At 40.4% G+C, this 14,306-nt stretch overlaps 1 protein-coding gene across 2 annotated transcripts in view; it reads right to left on the reverse strand.

The window, feature by feature from the left end:
* Positions 1–14,306, reverse strand: part of LOC114667106 (transmembrane protein 87A-like) — a 138,542-nt gene that overhangs the window by 14,547 nt on the left and 109,689 nt on the right. For both annotated transcript variants that reach the window (XM_051920073.1, XM_051920072.1), the window contains exons 10-15: positions 11,622–11,721; positions 5,951–6,044; positions 4,477–4,550; positions 3,056–3,162; positions 2,579–2,637; positions 1,527–1,630 (exon numbers count right to left, since the gene is read on the reverse strand). In XM_051920073.1, coding sequence (XP_051776033.1) covers positions 1,527–1,630; positions 2,579–2,637; positions 3,056–3,162; positions 4,477–4,550; positions 5,951–6,044; positions 11,622–11,721 — 538 coding nt within the window. The remainder of the gene's footprint in view (positions 1–1,526; positions 1,631–2,578; positions 2,638–3,055; positions 3,163–4,476; positions 4,551–5,950; positions 6,045–11,621; positions 11,722–14,306) is intronic.

Here is a 14,306-nt window from a genome sequence, read left to right on the forward strand (position 1 = left end):
TAATGACAGTTTAACCTTTGCTCAATCAGTTCATAATATTGTCAGCCTTTTTAGAACACCTGTATCATTTTTAGAACACCTGTATCACATCCCAATACACCCCAATAACGTACTGGCCTTGGCATTTTTAGCTCTACAGGAAGCCAATGTAGTGATCCGAAGAGAGAAGTGATAGGTGCTCACCTCGTCTGACTGAATAACGGATGTGCCGCTGCACTATGAATCATGTGGTGACACATGCGAGTGTTCCTGCCACCAGAAAGTTGCAATAGTCCAGATATGACAAGACCAAAGCCTGGACAAGGAGTTGTGCTACGTATTCTGTGAGATATGCTCTGAGCTTACAGATATTGTATGGAGTGAATTCTACAAGACAGACAGACTGTCACAACATGGTACCTGAAGGAGAGCTGGCCATCAATCACCACACCAAGGTTGTTGGCGGGTGTTAGTGATAAAGCTGAACAGAGATGGGGTGCCGAACAGATGGACAGCTGGGATAATAAAAAAAGGTCCATCTTTGACAGGTTGAGCTGGAGATGGTGCTCCTTCATCCAGGCAGTAAATATCAGTGGGACATGCAGAGATGCTAGCTGATACCATGTGGTTCTCTTGAGTGAATAAAAGATGCAGCTGCATATCAACAGCATATTATTGATATGAGAGTCCATGGGACTGGGTGATAAGGCCTAAGGAGGCGATATAAAGGGAAAAGAGAAAAGGGCCCAGCACCGATTGTTAGGTACCTCTGTGCTGGCCTGCCTCTCCCTTGAAATATCTCCTTGCCAGGACACACAGTAGGATCCACCCAAGAGGTAGGATTCAAACGACCCGAGGCCAGTCCTGGTGATTCTAAGGAGAGCAGGGGTGGCAAAGTGGATGTGACAGTTGACCAGCAGAGGAGCAATCTAGAAGACCGAGGACAGACAACACGTTGGTAGCTTTAGCTAGCCGCCATGTGTCAACAACAGTAAGTAGTGCCATCTCAGTGGAGTGGCCCTTCTTGAATCCTCACTGAATAGGATCAAGTAGTCTGTTCTGTAGGAGGGAGGAAGGAAGTGAAAAACGCGTCTTGTTTGTTGTTCTCATTGATTGGCAAGCAAACATGGAATCTAATGTGTAAAAAATATATAAAAACAATAAGTATGCCTAATTTGATGAGGTTTTGCTGCACATTTTATTTTGTATTGTCCTCCATTATTTCAACTGCTGGGGTTTATGATATAAACATTGCTCTGATGTAAAATGTATGTTTTGAGCACCACACTCAAACAAAAAAGAGAAAAATCAAAAATCCTCCAATGTAAAACTTTTTGTGAATGACCTTCCTAGATTCTTAAGTTTTCATATTTTGTTTTCTTTAATTGGATTGAAATATTACATTAATAACACACCCACACAGTGTAGAATTCTCACTTCTTTACAAATGGACTGTAGGGAGCACAATTTCTAGATACTCTGATATTGCACAAACTACAATTATACACAATATCACAGTAACTATATCATTTTAAAACTGCACAAACCTTTGATTATTTGCAGACGGTCTGAAAAGTACCATAATGACAAGGAGAATAGTTGAGAAAAGAAGGCGCCAAAAAGCATCATCAACCCAGAGATCCCGCCAGCCCTGAAAAGAGGTAAAGAGGATATTAGTTTTCTTTTTCAAACAATTGATTTATTAGAATGGAACCCCTGATATGAATTTTTGGTTTAGGTTAATTAAATCACACTATTAAACAGCTAAGGGAAGCTGCAACAGGGCAGTAAACAGTATTAAAAAAATAAAAAGAACAATAGTGCAGGGACAAGACAATATAGTAATACTATTTATACAGATATTGTGATGGACGGCCGGGGCCTGGGAGTGCAGGGGACCAAGAAAAGAGCATGCCATTCCCCGGGACATGAAAGGACAGCCACCCTGGGTTACATCGGGGCCACGAGCATGGGGCTGTAACGCTCAAGCCTGTTGGGTTACGTGGCCACCATCAGGGGCCGCTGGGATAATTCCAGAGCCTCAACCAGAAGTGCTGCTGGGATTTAATTGAGGAACACCTGGGGCCTTATGTATAAACGGTGCGTACGCACCAAAATGTTGCATACTCCTGTTTCCATGCTGAAATCGTGATGTATAAAACCTAAACTTGGTGTAAAGCCACACACATTTTCACGATAGCTCAAACCTTGGCGTACACAAGTTCTCCACTTGGTTTTGCAAACTGACGGCACCCACTGTCTGATGTCTCGTGTTGTACAATTCACGACAGAATGAAAAAAAAGAAAGAATTAGGGCAGAGACTCTGGCTGAACTCTCCTTTTATACAGTGGGCAGCATGCTGCCGACTGTCAGAAAAAGGATCAAACAAAATTCTGCTGGACAGTTGGCACTTAGTCAGTAAATGTGACATGGGAAGCCATTTTCAGTTATTTAAATTGACACAGTCCAGTGAGGAGATCAGTCACTGCGGTCGGCAAATCTGACATACGCCACAACTAGACGTCAAGTAATGTGGCATCCGCTTAAAAAGTTCATTTAACAAGCCAATGCAAACATACAAAATGGCACTCTACTCACCGAATGACAGTCCATCAGTTTAAATTCTTTGGTGGTCCAAATGATGAAAATAAGTGAGGCTGGCAAAAAATACATATACATATATGTTATTGATAGTGCAGAAAATATAGAGTACATAAGCAATATTCGGCTCATAGATGAAAGGCAAAAAAAGGGTTGTTTTCTGATTTTCTATGCATTTATCTGTGCACAGCTGTCAGCATCAGGAATGAAGGGGTGCCCAGTATCTTTCCAGTTGTGAACCTCATCTTCACTCTTTATTTGGGTTACACTATTATGGTGGCAGAGCATTTAAGTCAAGTAATATCGTATAGCAAAGTACAACATCTCATTCTTATTTCACAGCAATAACTGCTACTGACTGAGATTAATCTTTGAACGTGCGTCTTTAAAGTAAAATTGCTTCAAAGTATACAGTAATTAAGAAGACTGCAGCTGAAATGAAATGTTAGCAAATCAACAGCAGTCAATACTTACCTAGCACTGAGAAAATAAGCGTGTTAGTGAAGTGCTGGTACAGTGTCAACTTCACTACATTTCTGCGCAGTTTGAGGAGCTTAATCGTTTGTGACAAGCTCATGAAGATGTAAGGCTTATTTAAGGAAAACAACACGTGACAGGACAAAACACTCATCAGCAACTGGCTGTCTAAATAACATAAGCTGAACGTTTCCAAAAACATTACCGATCATAAAGTGGATTCAAAAGGATTCAGACCCCTGTTCTTTCTGCACATTTTATTGTGTTGTAGATTTAATTTTAAAATGAGAAATTTGATATTTTTGCCCATCAATCTACACTCAAATTACCCATAATGACATTTTTAGAAAGGTTTTCAAATGTATCAGTTTCTGAATTCACTGTATATACATTTATGTAGTACTGAACTTCAAAAGAAAATACATAGAGAATTCTGTTAAGACTGCACTTCCACCTTAATAAAAGGACAAGTGTCTGTCTGTCTGTATGTCCAATGTTCATTCTGAAGTTTGATGTTAACTTTAATTATAATTTCTGTCCTATTTCTGCCATGTGATTGTCTAATTAGATAACTGCATGGATAAGCAGGCATACAGGTGTCCTCCCTAATAAAAGGGTAACTGTCTGTCTGGCTGTTGTGTCTCTGTCGTTCCAAAAGATGAAGCATCACAAATATTTTTAGTAATAAAAAGCATTGCATTTCACATTACAACACATGGCGCATCACAGATATTAACACTGCTTTTAGGACCCTCATGCCAAATGGTGCACAACAGAGACAGAGGCAGATGCATTGCATGGCGCACTGCAAATATTAATGCTCAGGTCTACATTGATTACTTGGATTTCAACCGGTCTTGAATGGATAGTACAGCTAGTTTATAAAGTAACAAGTTAACACAACTGTTCTTTAAATATACCTGAATGATTTTACTCTGAGCACATTCCTATACATTTGCAATACCATCATTTTCTTTTAACACTTCAGAAGGCAAATATCTGAACAGTACATTACCAGAGCAGGGCAGTACAGTATTGGCACTGCTACCTCACAGTAAGGTACCATGGTTCGGGTTCCGGTTCCTCTCTTTGTGGAGTTTGCATGTCCTCCAGTGTCTGCGGGTGGGTGCTCCAGTTTCCTCCCACTGTCCAACGACATGTAGGTTAGGACTATTGATGCTAAATTGGCCCTAGTGTGTGGGTGTGCATGTGTTCACCCTGTGATGGACTAGCGCCCTGTCCAGGGTTTGTTCCTGCATTGCACTCTATGCTAGATGGGACAGGCTCCAGCACCCCCTGTGACCCTGGTCTGGCTTAAGCAGCTTAGGAAATGACATGAGCTGACTAACTGCGTGACCGGAGCAAACCCAGCCAAGTATTTTTGCAGTGCTTCTGAGACAAAACTGAGACTAAAGGATATCCACCACATTACACAGGAATCAATGAGGGAGAGAGCGAGGTTCGCAATCAACGCCACAGTGCCGTAAAAATTCTGTTGAGAGAACACATGGAGAAACATTTGTTAAGAAACAGCAGGCACAGTGTAACCAGCAAGATCACGTTCTTACATTTTGATCCTTCAGTGTGTTGCTTGTATTGTCTTTAATCACACAACAGTGAGGTATTCATAGCAAAGGGGCTCAGTGAACGACATATCAGTTTGATATTCAAACCAGGCATTCTCTTGAAAGAGAATGGAGTTATAGCAGATTAACACTTGGAGGTATGTCAATATGCATTTTGAAGTGATTTGTTGATATCTAAATAAGTAATGTGTGTTAGTCGAGATACAATTCAGTTATCTACAATGTATTACTGATTAGACTACTATACTGAATTACACATATATTGCCTGTAAAAACTATTCACCCCCTTGGACATTTTTACATTTCATTGTTATACAGAATTGACTCAAAGTGGATTTAATTTGGCTTTTTTGACACTGATCAACAGGAAAAGACTCTTTAATGTCAAAGTGACAGAAAATAATTAATCGTGTAAGAATTCACCCCGTTTAATATGACGCTCCTAAATCATCACTGTGGGCAGCTGATTTTTTTAGACATCACATCATTAGTTCAATGGAGACCACCTGTCTAGGGTTTTAATGGATTGGAGTATAAACACCCCTGTATGTTCAAGGCCCAACTTGTAGTGAGTCAGTATGGTAGTCTAACATACACAATGAAAACAAAAGAATACTCCGGGCAACTCTGTGATAAGGTGACAGAATAGTACAAGTCAGGGTATAGCGACAAGAAAAAATCCACATCACTGAATATGTAGTTAAGTCAGTCATTAAGAAATGGAAAACAGTAAAACTACAGTAGACTGTCCACAAAATCTGAAGAAAATTAGTAAGGGAGGCAACTGAGAACCCTCCGAAGGAGTTCCAAAGCTATAGCAGTACTGATTGGAGAGACTGAGCAGACAACAACTGTTTTCATGGTGGGTATTGGTGGTAGTCAAAAAGCAGACAAAAGGAAATGCCAAGGGAGGTTGAGAAACATGAGAATACCAAAGAAGGTCGTAGGAGGACTGCTGAGGGTTCTCTGACAGGTAACATAGCTAGTCATTTGTTTCATCTAGCTATACTTGAATACTTTAAATGTCTATAAATTTTTGCAAGACAACGAAATTAAGTAAAAAATAATATCTTGACATTAAATAATTACAAAAAAAATATAGAATATATTTTAGTAAATACTCATACTATTTTTCTAAACTGAGTATTTGTTCAACCAAGTGATCTGTTAACATTAAAACTGCTAGTACATGCTTCACTGCTAAAAATTCTTCACACTTCATCAGATTTCATGGCCCCAGTTTAAAGCTGCAGCAACTTTCTTGGTCATTTTATATTTTCACATTAGAAAAGCAAGCAGCACTTACCTCAGTCACACGCAGAACTCCCTCTACTGATGAAAACAACAAATACAGCAGGCCTACTGCAACTAGCCGGTGTACCGTGGTCCCCAGCCTGGGTCTGTGGGAATATACCGTGGGCAATCTCAGAACCAGTGTTGTTTAATAAAGAGAATACAAGATTAGCTTTACAGGAGGCAAACATGCCTAATCACACTAGCATAGGATTACGGTCAAAGCAGACTATTTAAATTGTATGCTTGTTATTATTAAAATAACAAGAATGAAGACAGATAATCAACTTCCAGATTTACACCTTCTATTCAATGCATTTGAACTGACACAAACTGGCAATCGGAAGGTTGCCGGTTCGAATCCGGTAAATGCCAAAAGGGACCCTGCTCTGTTTGGCCCTTAAGCAAGGCCCTTAACCTGCAATTGCTGAGCACTTTGAGTAGTGAGAAAAGCGCTATATAAAAGCAAAGAATTATTATTATTACTATTTATTATTATTATGTATCTAGATGAAGTTAAAACTTTGTATCAAGTCAGATTTCTAAACTGCAGTGCAACACTGTCAAGAGAAAATCTAGGAGAGTAACTCCATGGGAGAATTACTGTACATCTTTTAAGTTGTAACACAGCTGACTTCATTTTTGGTAAAAACACAGATGTTAGTCTCCATTTCAGACTCTGACTGTGCTCTGATTTTTTTTCTGTTTTTTACATAGCTGATTGGAGCCTTCTCATTACAACATCTCATTCCCTGACTGGTCACCCATAACAGAAGAAAAGCATATTCGAACATGGCGGACATGGCACTTGTGTTGATGGTCTACAGTATATGTATCTAAATTACGTTTTGTACAATTTGAATGCTGCATACACATGTGAAGGGAAAATAATTTAATGGCCTTCAGTTTTGCAGTAAATCCCCCAGCTGACTGTGTTAACATTCCTTCAAGGATTTCTCTGTCTTTGCGCACATGTCCAGTGTAGGCGAATGGCTACATCACGTGTGTTTTAGGTTGTGTTAGTGTCCACTGGGATACTTTTATACATGATGTGAAGATGCTAGTGTAGACAGAGACTGATTTTGTTTAAGAGACCATTTTTAAATGAAAACGTAGTAGTGTGGATATAGGATAAGATATAGATTTGTTAACGTTGATTCATTAACAAGAAAAACGTATTAGTTCTACTGCTTAATGGTTCTATAGTCAATTCTTTGATTACACAGAAACATTGCTTTTATAGCATGGTGGTACATTAGTAGCGAGACCTGGTTTTGCATCCTGGGTCCTCCCTGCATTGGCATGTTTTCTCCGTGTCTACATAGATTTCCTCCCACAGTCCAAAGACATGCAGGTTAGATGGATTAGTGTGTGTGTTCGCCCTGCGATGGACTGGCACCCTATCCAGGGTTTGTTCCTGCCATGTGCCCTATGCTAGCTGGGATAAGTTCTAGAACCCCCTGACTTTATTCAGGACTAAGCAGGTTAGAAAATGACTGACTGACATTTTCTGGACAAAAATATGTAATAAAGTAATGTTCACAACCAATTCACACAGGATCTGAAATCACTTATAAATTACAAAGAGATGTCACAGATTTAATTTATATAGGGCTGCTTTAATTATGAGTTATTTTTATGTGGTAGTTGCAATACTTCTTCATTCTTTAGAGATGCGTCAAACATGCAGATCATAAAAAGTTGGTAAAACTGACTAAGATGGTGAATTCAGATAGAGCTAAAATCTCTGGGATGTTCTGGTGTTACCCCCACCTCCCCATAAAGACATCCTGTCTGAATAGACATCTAGAAGACTAGTCCACCTGTGTATTTGTGTATCTCATCAGGTTGCTGCATCTCTGTCATTGCAAATGATGGCACATCATAAACATTTTACCAATAAAGTACATTGCATTTGTCATTCCAATAGATGGCATCACAAACACATTAACACTTCTTTTATGTATTCTGTAACAAATGGCACCTAACAGAAACATAAGCATTACCGGTGCACTGCAAACATTAATGCTCAAGTCGGCGTGGATTAGTTAGATTTCAGTCTGTCTTAGACAGGTAGCACAGCTAGTCAGCAATAACAATACATATCATTTTCACAACTACTCATTGTCCTACAACACTATCCAGCAAGCAAAAGACCAAGGTAGCTGCCTAAAGCTGTTAAATGTCACATGAATACGTAAAAGTCATGGTGCACTACAGGTTCAAAATGAGCAAAGTTGTCTAAGCTCCCTATTTGGATTTTAGCCTTCACACATTAAACTCTTCATGTCGGCATTTTGTCATTATTACAGTAAGGTGAAAAAGTTTCTGTTTTAGTTATGTGTTCAACATTTCTTGCCTCACATTTCCGGTCATCCTACATTTACCCAGATCGTTATACACATGGAACACACATGAAATATATGTATTCCAAATAACAATATGTTATTTACCCTCTACAACTCCAAGCACCTCACACCCAAATAACCAAGACTTGAGCTGGGAGAACTTCAGCTGCGTTGGTGGGGGATGAGTGAGCAGGCTGCCTGCTGCCAGTGCTGATCGACACATTTGAAAAACAAAGACGTTGATGAAGAGGTGCAAAGGAATTTAAGGTGGCCCGGCACTATGATGTTTTTGTAGGCTTCAGGGATTCTACTGTTAAAAAGACTGCCTTAGAATACATGAGGGCAGCAGATATGTAGAGACGTAGTGGCCAATACAGGTGAGTTAAGATGATTAGTCCAAGTGTCAGCACTGCCAAATGATACCTATGAGTGACAGTCAGTTACACCCAAGAAGGGGCTTATCTTGCAGCGTGGCATTGCAGTTAAAGCTCTGAATGTCAAACCCTGAGGTTGTGGGCTCAAATTCCTCTACTAATACTGAGTGACCATGAGCAAGTCACTTCACCTACCTGTGCTGCAACTGGTAACACAAACATAACTAATTGTATCTCACATGTTGTAAGTCTCCTTGGATAAAGGCATCAGCTAAAACTATATATATATATATAAAATTCTTTTCGCGTTTGAAACGGAAATTACGTATGACCACGCGATATGACAATTATGTATGACCACAGAACATATTATAATACAGGAACTAATCACTTCGTTTGTTGACGCCATTTTTTATATCGTCTTTACGAATTGCTATTATTTGTGTGAGTTATTTAACTGATATTGAAAAGAAGTAAACACAAACACGCCGTAGTGCATCCCGCGTCGTCCTCTCCCAGCCCTCCTCTCTGGACTACAGCGCTGAGCCGTCCGCCGCCAGGCGCGTTCTGACAGAGAAGTTTTATTTATTCGTCCACGTGACTGTCGCGGAAACTGCCACATTGTAACTTTTTTTTTAGTTGGCAGTACTTGATAGTAGAAGAGATGAGGAAAACAGCTTTGCGTCTTTCTACTTTTTAACTGCAGCGAGCTGTAAACAATGTGCGTGAGAACAAAGTGGACGCTGGGAGGCGCGGAATGTCGGGCTGCTCTGCGGGGTCGAGAGCTTCGCAGTTTCGAGCAGAGTCCTCTCTTCTCGCACTGTTTGTGACACTTCAAGTGCCCTGTCAGCTCCTGGGAGAGTGGGAATCTTTGAGAATGAGTGTAATCGGCGCCATCGAAGCAGGACTCTGTTTGTAAATTACTGCACTACTACTTACTGTCCCTTAAGGTGAGTTCGGGTCACTAAAACCCTGCAATATTCAAGGTTCCTTTTGTGATAAATTATTTTAAGAAGTAAATCACAGGCACGTAGTGCAAGGTTGTCAGGCAGAAATTTGGATGATCACACAGAAAATGTAATTTCTATATCACAGCGGTCGTGTAACACCTTTCAAAAGGGATCTACTACTGAGAGATAATCCAAATACATTTTAGCTGCTGTTAGTACTACTTACCTGTTGTGTTATAGCGCCTTTAAAATGTAGTTTACCCCAAACCACTCCAATAGTGTTCAATATATCTTTACTTCTTAAATGTTAATGTTTTACTGTTTAATAACTTATAGACTACATTTTATTTTTTTCCCTTGCACTCAGTGAGCGAAGCCACTGGGTAATCAACTAGTAAATAATAATAATAATAATAATGTTGAATTTATTACTGTGTTAATAAGCCTATAGTCTTATCTTCGTATTTGCAGGAAAAATGACTTGAGATTTAAAAAGCTTGTTTGGTAGTAAAGTGAAAAAAACCTTGTATAATTATGAAGCTGTCAGTATCTTTAGTACAAATAAAGTTTATTTGTAGCTTGGCAAAAGTGCTTAAAAGTCTTTAAACTGGTAAAAAAAACAAATTTTTGTGAAATTAAAACTAAACTAAAATTAAAAATATATTATCAAGAAAAACTAAAACTTAACAGAATTTCCAAGTATGATCAGTAATAATCATATGTATACACAAGAGTGGGCAAAGGTAGGTTTATAGTTGTTTGTATGAAAAAAGACATACAGGTTTATTACAATAGTTTTATTAACTCAATTATTGTAAATAATACAATAACTAATAAATAAATAATAATACAAGAATAAACTCTGTGCTTTGCACACTCACAACTGTAAACTTACAATCCTACACACTTTGACTGGTCTGGACCAAATTTTGCATAGCTGCTCCCTAGAACTATAAAGACAAGACAGACTATTTTGGAAACCAAACTGGGACCCTAGGGGTCCTAGTATTTTTTTTCCTGTGCACACATATTTGATACCTGCTGGCTCAAGGCAAGTGAAACATCCAAACAGACTGAAGCCAGAATAGCAGACAAAATGAGCAGAACTTAACATGATGTACCCTGGCCACGCTGCTGCTATCTACTGTAAAGTGAAATGGAGTATTGTGAACTTTTACAGGGAGTGTTGGGTGAGCTTTGATAGAGAGTGGAAGTGCAGCACAACACAAAGGAGAATCAAAGAGTTGTCATTGAACTCCTTCTTTTTCAGCTTTTCTTCATAATTAAGTACTATGAACTGTCCACCTTAAACTATGAGGACTAGTCAGACATGACAGTGTCCGTTGCTACAACCAAGCAACTTGACTCACAAGAGCAGAGACCTTGATAGAGTAGCAGTGTGGGTGACGAATGGGACAACTAGCAATAACAGCAGGGTCACCATTTGAAAAACATGTTAACCTTTGCTTTCTTTCCTTCCCCCATTCTACAAAAATATACCTGGGCAACAGCAGGTACTTTGGTTACTAAATAAATAAAACTAGTAGAAAAAAAGAAAAACTATATTAACCTTGCTTAAAAGCAGTTATATTTTCTTTTCAGCCAAATACTGTTTTTTTTTATCCTTGAGCCCAAGATGGGCTTTGTTTCTCATTAGTCTTAAAATGAATAAATTATATTTGAAAAAAACAGATGGAAGAAGATATCCAAAATGACTTAGTCTTGGTAGTGAAATGTCAAGTCTATGGCCCAGTCAACCTGAACCTGGGATATTGTAAAAGGAGAAACACAGTTTTAGGTATCTAATGAACCCAAGTGTTTTAAATATTTAAACTTAAAAGAAAATACTAGTTTGAATAGATGGTGAAAAAATAAATAAGTTATAATGATAAAAACAACTGAATCATACAGCATTCAGTTAGGTATATGGAATCTGTAGCCACAAGGACTCATGTAGTTAAGATTTCATGATACAAGAATGGTGAAAGATAACAAAAATACTAAACACTTACTTGACAATCCCATATCCTAGACTGACTATTATGACCAATATGCGGGCCAGTGAACGCTTCACTGCAGACAGGAGCTCAGCAAAGACCACTGCTCCCTGAACTGTAAGCATTAAATAAAAAAAAACAAAAAGAGAAAAAAGTCAGGAAAAGGCTCCAGCAAAAATCCATATACCAAAGTTGCAATTTTTCTGTGTTTTTCTTCAGATGTTTAAATTACAATAAGACATTTAGAATCTGGTACTTGAATCAGAAATTACATCCATATTTGTAGGCCAAGTCCTGATTGAGATAAGAATTCTCATTTTTTGAATGTAAGCTGTACTAAGAATGTATCACTAGAGCTATAATGCTGCGTTCATGTGCTCTTGGACTATTTGCAGTTCCAAGCTATAATTTTGTCACCTTCCAACCTCAGTGTGTTGATGTGGGTTTCTGGTCGGACTATTCGGAGAAACTCAAGGATGACTCAGGCGCCGCCGTGAGTGGCAGCCTTTTCAGCAGCTCCGTGTATGACTGTATGTGTATGTGTACTTTTCTACTTTTATTTTTCTCTTTTTTTTATTGATCACTCCTATCACTTTATTTTATGTGGATTCGTTCCCTGGACAAACTTACTTTTACAACGTGGGCATGGATTTTTAAACGCAGAGACTCGTCTATTCAAGTACTCAACTTCGAGCGCTGAGAACAAATGCCGGTGTGGTTCCCTATTTACCCGACGAGGTAAGAAGGCGGTATCGTGGCAGCAGAGCCGGCACTAAGCTAAAAATAAAGTGGCTTGCGAGAAAGTGGCGTTTTAAGCCTTCGGTGCCTTCTATGATTCTGGGAAATGTGAACTCAATCTCAAATAAGATCGATGAACTGGCTGCGCTGGTGAAAAATGTCAGAACCTACAGAGAATGCAGTTTGTTGTGCTTTTGTGAAACCTGGCTAACTAACACCATCCCAGATTCTAACGTGGAGCTACCCGGGTTTAGCACAGTTAGAGCGGACAGAGATGCAAGTACCTGCGGGAAGCACAAAGGAGGAGGACTCGCTCTCTATGTTAATACACGGTGGTGTAACTCTGGACATGTTAACGTCAAAATCTCCACTTGCTGCAGGGACATCGAACTGTTGGCCGTAAGTTTGCGTCCCTATTACTTGCCCAGAGAGTTTGGACACGTCATTGTTGTCATCGTTTACATCCCTCCTCAGGCGGACGTGGAGACAGCGAGTGACATCATCCATTCTGCTGTTGCGAAGTTACAAATGCAGCACCCTGAGGTGCTTGTGCTAATCGCTGGAGACTTTAACCATGTGACGCTGGACAAAACATTACCTGCCATCTCCCAGTATGTGGACTGTAACACCCGGGGAAATAAGACTATTGATTTACTGTATGCAAACGTTAAAGACGCATACAGCGCCACGCCGCTGCCTGCACTTGGGAAAGCAGATCATAACCTGGTTCTGCTTCAGTCTCACTACAAACCAAAAGTGAGGGTCCTACCTACAACCACACGTTCATTCAGGAAGTGGACCCCGGAGGCAGAGAAGGCTCCGAGAGAATGTTTTGGAGCTACAGACTGGGATATCCTGCAGGGGTCACATAGTGAGAACATTGAGGAAGTTGTTGACTGCACTACTGACTACATCAACTTCTGTATGGACATTGTAGTTCCAGTAAGAACTGTACGCTGCTATGCTAACAACAAGCCATGGATTACAAGTGACATCAAGGGCTTTTTGAACCAGAAGAAAAGGGCTTTTAAAGGTGGTGATCAGCATGAGCTCAAGCGCGTGCAGAAGGAACTCCGAGTCCAGCTCAGGGTGGCGAAGGAGCAGTACAGGAGAAAGCTGGAGCAGAAGTTGCAGAATAACAGCATGAAGGAAGTGTGGGATGGGATGAAGATCATCACTGGCTGCAGCTCGAAGCGGGGTACCACCATCGAGAGAGACGTTAAGAGAGCAAACCAAATGAACAACTTCTTTAACAGGTTTGACCACCCTAACCCACTCTCACCTCGGAGTATTGCACCCTCCACACATCCTTCTGCTGATACCAGCATAGGAGAGACATCCCCACCCATAATTACAACAGCGCAAGTGAGCAGAGAGCTGAGGAGACTTCGTGCCAGCAAAGCAGCGGGTCCAGATGGAGTATCGCTACGACTGCTGAAGGTCTGTGCATCGGAGCTGGGGGGTCCTGTACAGTGCATCTTCAACCTGAGCCTGGAACAGGGGAGAGTCCCGAGACTTTGGAAAACATCTTGCATCACCCCAGTCCCAAAGGTATCACATCCTAGTGAGCTGAATGACTTCCGGCCTGTTGCTCTGACATCACATGTGATGAAGACCATGGAAAGGCTGCTGCTTCACCACCTGAGGCCACAGGTTCAACACGCCCTCGACCCTCTGCAGTTTGCATATCAGGAGAAGGTGGGAGCGGAGGATGCCATCATCTATATGCTACACCGATCCCTCTCCCACTTGGACAGAGGCAGTGGTGCTGTAAGAATTATGTTTCTAGACTTCTCTAGTGCCTTCAACACAATCCAACCTCTGCTCCTTAGGGACAAGCTGACAGAGATGGGAGTAGATTCATACCTGGTGGCATGGATCGTGGACTATCTTAAAGACAGACCTCAGTATGTGCGTCTTGGGAACTGCACGTCTGACATTGTGGTCAGCAACACAGGAGCG

This window comes from Erpetoichthys calabaricus, chromosome 16 (assembly GCF_900747795.2).
Source record: "Erpetoichthys calabaricus chromosome 16, fErpCal1.3, whole genome shotgun sequence".
NCBI lineage: Eukaryota > Metazoa > Chordata > Cladistia > Polypteriformes > Polypteridae > Erpetoichthys > Erpetoichthys calabaricus.